At 49.7% G+C, this 10,431-nt stretch overlaps 1 protein-coding gene across 1 annotated transcript; it reads right to left on the reverse strand.

Annotated features, from left to right (window-relative positions):
• Window positions 1–504: 504 nt before the first annotated feature.
• Window positions 505–2,819, reverse strand: TIMM10 (translocase of inner mitochondrial membrane 10). Its single transcript, XM_065882993.1, has 3 exons — window positions 2,705–2,819; window positions 2,168–2,283; window positions 505–946 (listed from the first exon to the last, which is right to left on the reverse strand). Exons 2-3 carry the CDS (start codon window positions 2,236–2,238, stop codon window positions 745–747), a joined length of 273 nt encoding a protein of 90 aa, XP_065739065.1. The 5' UTR covers window positions 2,239–2,283; window positions 2,705–2,819; the 3' UTR covers window positions 505–744.
• Between the last annotated feature and the right edge of the window lie 7,612 nt (window positions 2,820–10,431).

Consider the following 10,431-nt stretch of genomic DNA (forward strand, 5'->3'; position numbering starts at 1 on the left):
GAACACTGAATGGCAGTGGTTATCACTCGGTCCCCTCCCTGGATCGCACACATCACACACGAAGCTGGGTCCCTTCACGTTTCGATATTGCTGTTTAGAACCAAGAGGTTGTGGCTACTTCATGCTTAGGTTCCATCTACTTTCCACTCTCTCCTCTAAATCATTCCTTTATATCATTGAGGAAAATGCCTGCCTGCACTTGATTTTAAGTTGTTAGACATAAATAATATATACCAGGCACTTTCTATGGCCTAGTCATTATTCTAGTTTATTCATATTAACTCATTTAATCATCACAACAGCCCTGATTCTCCCCACTTTACAGATGAGGAAGCTAGGCACAGTGAAACGACACGTTCAGGGTCACACAGCAAGTGGCTGACGTGGAATGTAAACTTAAGCCATGGTACCAGTCTACGCTTTTAAACACTACGTTAGACTCCCTCTGCTGGTAGAGGCTGTGTCTGCTGCCTTTACTCCCAAGTGCCAGGCACACTGCTTTGCACACTGTAGGTGTCAACAAACTTGTTTTAATATATAATATATATAAACACACAGTCACATGCCAGTGTGACAAATACCCCTTCTCCGACCGGGAAAGAGCTCCATCATACCCTGGGCTCCTGGAGACTTTCCAGAAAGAGCCTAGGCCTGGCAGTCTTCACAGATGACACCCAATGGGGGCACTTTTATTAGACAAGTGGGAAAGGACAGGGTGCACCTTACGGTGTACTGCCTGGGGCCTCATGCAGGCCCAGAACTCTGCTGTACCCTCTTCATGAGCTCTTCGTCCTGCATAGACAATTCTGTCAACTTTTTGCCCATCCGCTCATGGATATCCAGGTACTTGGAGACACACCGGTCCAGGCACACAGACTCGCCCTTGGACAGTTCTGCTTCCTTGTAGTGGGGAGGCACGCACTTCCGGTGGCAGGCACTGGTCATTCTAGAAAGAAGGAAGGGCAAGGTCAGGTCAGCAGCCTCCTGTGGCATACCAGGAACCCTCAGCCATTCCTGCCCTGCTATACTGATTTCACCTCCCCGAGAAGGCAGTGTAAATCCTGTTTGCACCCCAACTATCTTGGAAGATCCTTGAGAGCAGGAACCATTAGCCATGTTTATGACTAATCAAACAGGAACCATTAGCTGAGTACCAGCTATGTTCCAGACATCGTGCTAAGTGCTTGACAGGGATTCTGTCATGCAGTTCTTACGATAATCCCAAGAGGTAGGCACCATCATTATCCCTCTTTTTACAGATAAGGAAATGAAGGCACAGAGAGCCTCAGGATCACATAAAGCTGGGCTATGAACCCAGGTAGCCTGACTTTACAGCCTACATTTAAAAATTATTCTGGTAAATAGCCTCCAAGATAAAACAACTAATCTAGGGAGGATACCAGAGAGCTCAAGCCAATAAAAATAGCAAATATTTGTTGACTGCTTACTCGACTTGTGTTGGGCTTAACGCTAAGAGCTTGTCATATACTTTTACATTTCATATTGATGATGTCTCTGTGAGGAAGGTACTATTATTAACTCCACTTTACAGATGGGGAAACCACTGGTCTAACAGTCCATGTAACTTGCCCAAGGCCATAGTAGTGGTGGTTGGTGCAGCTACGATTTGTTCCCAAATTTGCCAGATGGTTATGGGCACTAGTTAGGAGTCAGACTGAGTTACTGGTTCTGACATTGCTACTGACCAGCTGTGGACCCTGAGAGAGTTATTTAACCTCTAGAAACCTCAATGTCTTCACCTTTAAAAAAAGATAATGCATATAAAATGCTCAGCATGTGTCTGAGATGGATTAAGAGTTTAAGAAATGTTGACTACTAAGTGAGCTACGTGCTATTTGTCACAAGGCAAATGCTCTACTCTTCCCGGAACACAACCAGAGCCTGGACGGGACCTTCTCTTTCTGCTCAGCTCCTACGTCGCCAATTCCATCCGAACCTAAATGCCCAGTTCCTTCTAGTGACCCCACACTGCGTCTGCATTAGCCCTTAAGCATGGGGTGGGAGCTGGGGGTGCTGGGAGGGTAAGCCCGGGCCTCAGGTTTCCCCGGAATGAGGAAAATAATCTTCAGAAGTTATCCACCTCTGCCTTGGCAAGAGTGACCTGGGATCATTCTCTAAGACAAGGCAGCGCAGAATCAGCCCTTACCTGTTGTACATATCAGCCATCATCTCAACCTCCAGCTCTGCCGCCAGCTGCTGGGCCCTAAGCGGGTCCATTTCAGCCCTGCACCGTGGAAGAGATCTCCCTCTGGCCTCCTAATCCTGGGGGCAGACATCATGGTCAGCACCCAGCCCTCCCATTCACCTTCCCATCGCAGGGGCTGGAGGATGTGGAGAAATCAGAGGGCATCAGACCAGCAGGGGCCACTGACCTCAGTGAATTCAAACGTCCCATTTCACAGATGTGGGAACTGAGGCCAAGAAGGGGGACACTGCCTAGGCCAAGGTCAAAGAACATGTCAATGGCGGGTCTGGAAATCGAGCCCCAGAGCCCTGACTCCCAATCCCTCTAGGTCACCTCTATCCAGGAGAAGAAGGGGAGACCGGAACGCAGCATGAACCTGCGGGGCCGTAAGAATTCGATCACACGCGGGACTAAGGCGCCCGGGCCCCAGCCCAGGGTCTACACCTCTGAAATAGCGGCGCCATCATCAGGATCACCTTGAGGTCAGACGTCACTCACCACGGCCTGGGGCCTGCCACAACGCCCCCTACGTCCCCAACTTCGGGTAAACTACAAACTCACCGGGCGCTCAGGTAGGATAGGGCGGAAGCACCGGGGTCACTTCCGGGAGGGAAATCCCGCCTCTTCTCGGATCCGCACGCACTTCCGGAACGAAGTACCAACGAGGCGGCGCGGGAAAATCCGCTACCATAGAGAGGGAGCTGCTGGCCCGGCCTAAGGCGTCTCCCAAATGCTAGAGAGGACTCCAAAATACCATAGAGGCTTGAGCGGGGCGCAGAGCGCCTGCAGACTGGTTAGAATTCTTGTCTTTAGGGGTGTCACGGAGAGATTTGAGTTTATTGGTTCTGTGAGAGGGGCAGGACCACAGGACTCAGTGAACCTCGTCCTCACCTCCGGAGAGCCGAGGCCAGAGCGCCAATCAGGCGCAGAGTAGGAGGAATGCCGCCGAACTGCAGCTCTCAGTTTGTGATGTACTTAAGGTCACCTGGGACGCTTAAAATAATCCCGAAGCCCAGGGCTCACTTCGTACCAATTAAATCAGAATCCCTGGGAGTAGGACCCAGGCATCAGTACATTTTAAAACTCCCCAGGTGATTCCCATGTGCAGCTAAGTTTGAGGACCAATGCTCAGAGGCCCTTTATATGAACACAGCTGTGTGTAGGTCACTAAACTCTCTGGGGTTGCAGAGACAAGCGAGGCACGGTTTCTGCTTGCAGAAAGATGAGTCAAGTATACAATATGTTTTAGTCAGCTTCTGTTAGACGCCCTGGGCCCTAAAGAGATGAATAGGGCCACTGTGGCCGCCACCAGAACTGACCTAGTGTGTTTGGGTGAGGAAGACAGAGGGTACTTGTGAACTCTTCATCTTTCAAGACTTAATGTATTCCTCGGGTCTGCACGCCCCCCTCCCGCAACCCCCCCCCAAGAAAAACCCACTTCAATCCCTGGATTTTTCAAAGGATTTCAAGGGATGCAGTGGTACACTGCCCATAGGAGAAGGTGGGCTAGACACTTTATATGGCTGGTCACCATATGCTTCCCTAAGGAAGTCCCAATTCTAAATATTGGCCTCATTACTGCTCTAAGGACTCAAACTTCTTTGTCAGACCCTGTGCCTTGATACTTTAAAATTTAGGTATAGCATTCAGATAGTAAAGTAGTAAAATACACAAGCTTAATTTTTAAATATACATTCAGTTTTATAACTATCTCCCAGATCAAGATACAAAATATTTCCAGCACCTTAAAAAGTTATCTCATGTTCCTTCCCCGTCAATACTCGCTCTTCTGCAGTGAACCACTATTCTGACTTCTATCACCATCAGTTAGTTCTGCCTACTCCTGAACTTCACGTAAATGAAATTATACATTGTTTTCTGTTTTGTGCCTCACTTCTTTAGCTCAGTGTAGCATCCGTAAGATTTCATCCATATTGTCGTGTGTATCTCTTATTCCTTCTTTTTTATGGCTGTCTAGTGTTTGATTGTATAAATAAGCCACAGTTCATTTATCTATTCTCCTACTGATGGACTTTTGGGTTGTTTCCAGTTTGGGCTATTATGATAATGCTGCCACGTATATTATTGTATATATGTTATCCTGGTTTTTACTTTTGAGAATCTAGTCAACATATTATGGAGTATTAAGAAATTGCATGGAAAAAGGAGATGGGTTCTTAAGAGAGGAATCTGCTTCCTAGATGGGATTTTTGTTAGTTTTTTTTTTTGTTTTTTTTTTTTTGCGGTACGCAGGCCTCTCACCGCTGCGGCCTCTCCCGCTGCGGAGCACAGGCTCCGGACGCGCAGGCTCAGCAGCCATGACTCACGGGCCCAGCCGCTCCATGGCATGTGGGATCTTCCCGGACCGGGGCACGAACCCGTGTCCCCTGCATCGGCAGGCGGACTCTCAACCACTGCGCCACCAGAGAAGCCCTATTAGGTTTTATGAAAGGTTACATACTGTATGATTCCATTTAAATCACATTCTCAAAATGGCAATATTATAGAGATGGGAGAAGAGATTAATGGTTGCCTAGGGTTAGAGTTGGTGGGGGGAGGGAAGGAGGTGTGCCTAAGGGGATAGCACAAGGGAGATCTTTGTGTTGATGAAATTGGTTCTCTGCCCTGATTGTGGGAGAAGGTGTTTATTCAAATCTAAGCTGTCATAGAAGTATACATGCCATTGTACCAATGCCAATTTCCTGGCTTTGATATTGCATATAGTTATGTAAGATTTAGCCTTCAGTGGATAAATCTTAAGTAAAATTTAACCTTGTGTACCCTCTCTGTACTATTTATGCAACTTCCTATAAACCTATAATTATTTCAAAATAAACTTTTAAAAATCATTACAAAACAAACGAACAAACAAAAACATAAAAGTGATATTGTATTTAAAGCACCTAGTCCGTGACAGATGCTCAATAAAAATGAATCTTTTTGTTTTAGATTTTTATTTATTAGGGAAACTTATTAAAGTACACGGAAGTGGAGAGCACAATATATTGAACTTCCACATATTAACCACCCATCCCCAAGATTTGACAGTCGTCAACATTTAGCCATATTTTCTTCATCTAATTGTATTGCTAACAGATGAAGTCTTTTTTCTACAACGACATTTTTTTCTTTGTTTTTCTTTCTTTCTTTCTTTCTTTTTTTGTTTTGGCTGCATTGGGTCCTCGCTGCGCACAGGCTTCCTCTAGTTGTGGTGAGCAGGGGCTACTGTCCGTTGCAGTGCGCCGGCTTCTCATTGTGGTGGCTTCTCTCGTTGTGGAGCATGGGCTCTAGGAGCACAGGCTGCGGTAGCTGCAGCACGCGGGCTCAGTAGTTGTGGCGCACAGGCTTAGTTGCTCCGCGGCATGTGGAATCTTCCCGGACCACGGCTCGAACCCGTGTCCCCTGCATTGGCAGGCGGATTCTCAACCACTGCACCACCCGGGAAGCCCCCCACAATGCCCTTAAAATTACAGACGTCTTATCACTAAATGCAGCTGGCAATCAACAATATTGCACTGTTCAACCATCGGTACCCAAATCTGGCTTTCAGATCATCCCAGGAACAGGCCCCCAAATTCCCGTTCCATATTTCTACTAACTAATTAAATTATTTATTTAGTCACTATCCATTTACTGAGCACTTCATATGACCCAGGCGATTTGCTAGGTCCTGGGCATACAGCCATGAACATGACAAAGTCCCTGCCCTCATGAAGCTTAGAGTCTAGAGAGGAAGTCAGGTAACAAGGAAATAAATAAGGTAACTTTGGATTCCAATCCATATTCCATAAGAAAATAAAATATGCAGAAGCGATGGAGAGGCTCTCAAAGTCATGGGAGACCTCTCTGTGGAAATGAAATTTGAGCTGAGAGCAGGAGAATGAGAAAGAACCAGCCTTGCAAAGAGCAGTTTACAGTCCTGAGTATGGAAAGGAATCGACTCATCGGAGGGATACGAAGGAGGCCAGTGTTGCTGAAGCAGTGGGGAGGAGGAGGGGGAGTCACAAGCCCCTCACACATTCTCCAAAAGTAGTACCTTTCTTAGATCACAGGACACCTACAGGAGGTAAAGGTGTTTCGTCTTTCTGAGCAAAATCTCGATTCAGCACAAAAATCTGTTGAGAGCCTCAGCTCCACGTAGAACTCGGCTTTGTATTTCCTAGACTCTCAGTGCAGCGACCCATCAGCTTGGGCCATCACTCTTCTCTCTCTCCCCAGCTGCTCCCCGTGCAGTGGGAGCCCTGAGAGACATCGCCACCTCCGCAGCTGGCCCCCACCCCTCCTTAGCCCACCCTTCCGCAGCTACTTTAGTCTGAGGAAGGGTAAAAGGGACTATTTAAAGGAACGTGGTGGGGGGGGATGCAGAGAAGGCCTAGCTTGGGCTCTGGATGGGCAGGGGAGGCCAGACAGCTGGTGACCATGCTCCAAATGGGCCTGCAGATTGTCTGGGGAGTTGCCAGGGCCAGGCGAGTACATCGGGAAGGGAGATGATCGCAGGACGCATGCTGCCCCGTGTCAGGCGGGAGGCACTGGCTGTGATTGAAAGGTGCCACCTGCCAGATCTCCATGGGAAATCCGAGCCTCCCAGTCCAGGGAAGAGTGTTGTACCAACAGGGCAGTAAACAATGCTGTCTGCAGCCCCAGGATCTTGCCGGGGGCTGGGGGGAGGGGGCGGGGGAGGGCGGGGGGGGGGGGGGCAGGGGGGAAGGAGAGGGGAAGGGGGAGGGGAAGCGGGGACTGAAGAGCTGGGGGCTAGAAGCCACAGGGACTTGAAGACAGCCCGGGAGTGCAGCCGCTCAGCTGGAGGAAGGAGACAACTGCAAGCCCCCAGGGAGAGGCCCTACAGGTAGGAGAGGCCCTGGGCCCCTTTCTAGGCACCCCCTCCATCTGCCAACTCCTCTCCCATCTTCCAAGGACCTGAGGAGCCTCCAAGCAGGGCCCCACAGTTGGAGAAATCCAGGCTCCTTCCTAAGTCTCTCCGTCACTATGTCCACTCTTTTTCAATGCCAGAGTTCGGGGACTCAGCCCTGCGGTGCTGGGCAACTTGAGGTCACCCACCGAGCAGCCTGCAGGTGGCCATCCATGTGGACCTGACAGGCACAGAGGGCCTTGGGAGACTTACCAGTCCAGTTGGGGTGGGAGGCAGAGTCTCTAAGCAGTTGAGAGTGGCATCTCCAAGGGATGTCCCCACTGAGGTGAGGGATGGTGAAAGCTTTAGGGCCACTGGAAGACAGACTGGGGGGCAGTGGGTCGTGGAGGTGTTAGCTGAACCATCAAATGTTGTCTGTACCATGTGGGGCTTGGAACTCGGCCTCCTGGGTACTTTTCCTTCCAGTCTGCTGAGAAAAACAGGAAGAGAGAGAGGGGAGCTGTCTGCAGCGGACACAAAACAGGGGTGGAATGAATCTTTCCTTCTTCCTTCCTGGGGAAGGAACGAGGGGGGAAAGTGGAGAGGAAGGTCTGCCATGCACTTGGAAGAGAGAGCTGACCTCTTCAGCCATATGTGAAGGGGGGTGGGGTGCCCCTCATCCTGGGCTGGAACCTTTGAAGGGACGCTGGCGGAGGAGCTGGCGGGGGCAGTGTCTCCGGCACACGCTCTGGACTGGTTGTCAGGACGCCTGGGTTCTAGGTACAGTTGGGCCACTTAACTGTCCTATGACTTTATCAAGGGACTCAACTCCCCAAGCCTCAAATTTCTACTCTGTAAAATGGGGCCAGTAACACTTATTCTGAAGGGTTAGAGTGAGGAAGTAGGAAGGTAAAGCAGGGCACCACAGTGCAAGCTGTAAACTGCTATGGAATTAATGCTGGGGTGGGTGGTGTTATCCGGGTGTCTCAGTATTCTGAGTTTCTTCACTCCTTGGCTATTTATGACAAGCCTGGAGGGTGGAAAGCTGAGGTGATGAGCGCACAGGATGGCTGAGGGGTGTGTGTGTGTGTGTGTGTGTATACACCTGCCCTTCCCCTCCACCATGCTAAGTGTGTAGCATGTAGATGAAGGGTAAGATGGCTGCAGCACTCAGCTATGTCTTAGCCAATTACTCCCACATTTTTTTTTTTTTTTTGCATTACGCGGGCCTCTCACCGCTGTGGCCTCTCCCGTTGCGGAGCACAGGCTCCGGACGCGCAGGCTCAGCGGCTGTGGCTCACGGGCCCAGCCGCTCCGTGGCATGTGGGATCTTCCCGGACCGGGGCACGAACCTGTGTCCCCTGCATCGGCAGGCGGACTCTCAACCACTGTGCCACCAGGGAAGCCCTACTCCCACATTTTGAGGTATAAAAACGGCTCATCGGAACTTCCCTGGCGGTCCAGTGGTTAAGACTCTGCACTCCCAATGCAGGGGACACGGGTTCGATCCCAGGTCGGGGAACTAAGATCCCACGTGCTGCATGGCGCAGCCAAAAAGTTTTTAAATAAATAAATAAAAAGGGCTTATCATCTCATTGGTGTTCAGTTCTTTTTGCCTTGTCTTTTACCAACTAAATGCCCTCATGGCTGAGTCAGGACCTTAATCTGGCACAAGGCTGGGCAGAGGCCAGCCTACACCATACAAGCTGATGTATACTGAGTGCTCCTTCCAGGCCAGGCACACCCCAAAATACTTCCTATGCATTGGCTTCCTTAACCCTCCACTGTCCCTGTGAGGTGAGACCTATTTTTATCTCCAGAAATCAAAATACAGGGAGGGTAAGTAGCTTGCTCAAGGTCACAGTGGGAGAAGAAGTGGGAGCTGGGATCCCATCATAGGAAGCTCCAGAATCAATGATTTTCACCACTCCTCCATACCACCTTCCGAACAAGAGTGCAAGGCAGGGGTGTGTTGTGTGGATCATTTAGACCGGCACTTGACATAGTTTCTTCTGCTAAAGGTGGCATTGCTCAAGAGGGCAATAGATGCACCTCAGGGAAAATAAAGCAAAAAGAAAAGGAAGCAAGAAAAAAAAAAATCCATGGCCACATAAGTTTGGAGAAAAGCGAGTTAAATAGAGCTAAGCAAAATTAAGGTTCCTTTACCATGGGGTGTCTGGAATCCATTTAAGTGCTAATGAAGTTGTAAGACTCTAAAAGAGTCAAGAGTAGCCTGTTTCTGGAACAACCTTAGCCAAAGAACACCTCCCCCGCCACCGCAGCCCTTAATAAGGTCTTAGGAGACACCAGTTTTCCACAGAACACAGTTTGCAAACCTGATCTAGACCAATCCTGTCATTGTATTGGAAACCGAGGCTCTCTCCAGAGAGGCAAAGAGACATGCTCAGGTCTCAGACCAGGAGGTGGGGGTCAAGGCATGCTCCTAGCTCCCTGCAGATGTGCATTCCATCTCCCAGGCTCATTGGTTTCCCTCTAACTTTAATAGATTCCCGGAAGGGAAGGGGCCCTGGTGGGAGGGGTGGAATTGGAGGGCAGCGTGAACATCTTTGAAAATCCCAGCCGACTTCCTAGGAAATGGTGGGAGACCAAGTCCAGGGACACCAGGACTTCGATCTGGGGGCAGTAAGACCTGAATGGGTGGCAGAAACAAAGCCCTGTCCCTCATATGCCTGTCTTCTTGCCTCTGTCCCAATTACTCAGGTACCCTGGGTACTGTATCCAGAACGATGGCCCTGCAGAGGGCAGGAGGTATTTTTAGCCAGTGACAAGGAGTGTGTACTTCTTTTACTGCCTGAGTCATGCCCTGAACACGTTATTTGGGGATTATTTTCTCTGTAAACAGACCCCCCCCCCAAGAAGGGCAGAAGGCTGAAGGAGCTGACCCTGTCCACGCCACACACACCCACCCCAGCTGTTATTGTTTTTGTTTTTGTTTTTGTTTTGCGGTACGCGGGCCTCTCACCGCTGTGGCCTCTCCTGTTGCGGAGCACAGGCTCCGGACACGCAGGCTCAGCGGCCATGGCTCAGGGACCCAGCCGCTCCGCGGCATGTGGGATCTTCCTGGACCGGGGCACGAACCCTTGTCCCCTGCATCAGCAGGCGGACTCTCAACCACTGCGCCACCAGGGAAGCCTCCCCCCCCCAGCTGTTTTTGTAGATCGGACAGTACAATCATCCCTTGATGTCTGTGGGGGATTAGTCCCAGCTTCCCTTGCGGATATGAAAATCTGCGGATGCTCAAGTCCCTCATATGAAATGTTGTATTTGCATAGAACCTTACAATCCTCTCTAATACTTTAAATCATCTCCAGATTACTTATAATACCCAGTACAATGAAAATGTCATGTAAACAGT

The sequence above is a fragment of the Phocoena phocoena genome, chromosome 8 (genome assembly GCF_963924675.1).
Source record: "Phocoena phocoena chromosome 8, mPhoPho1.1, whole genome shotgun sequence".
NCBI classification, from domain to species: domain Eukaryota; kingdom Metazoa; phylum Chordata; class Mammalia; order Artiodactyla; family Phocoenidae; genus Phocoena; species Phocoena phocoena.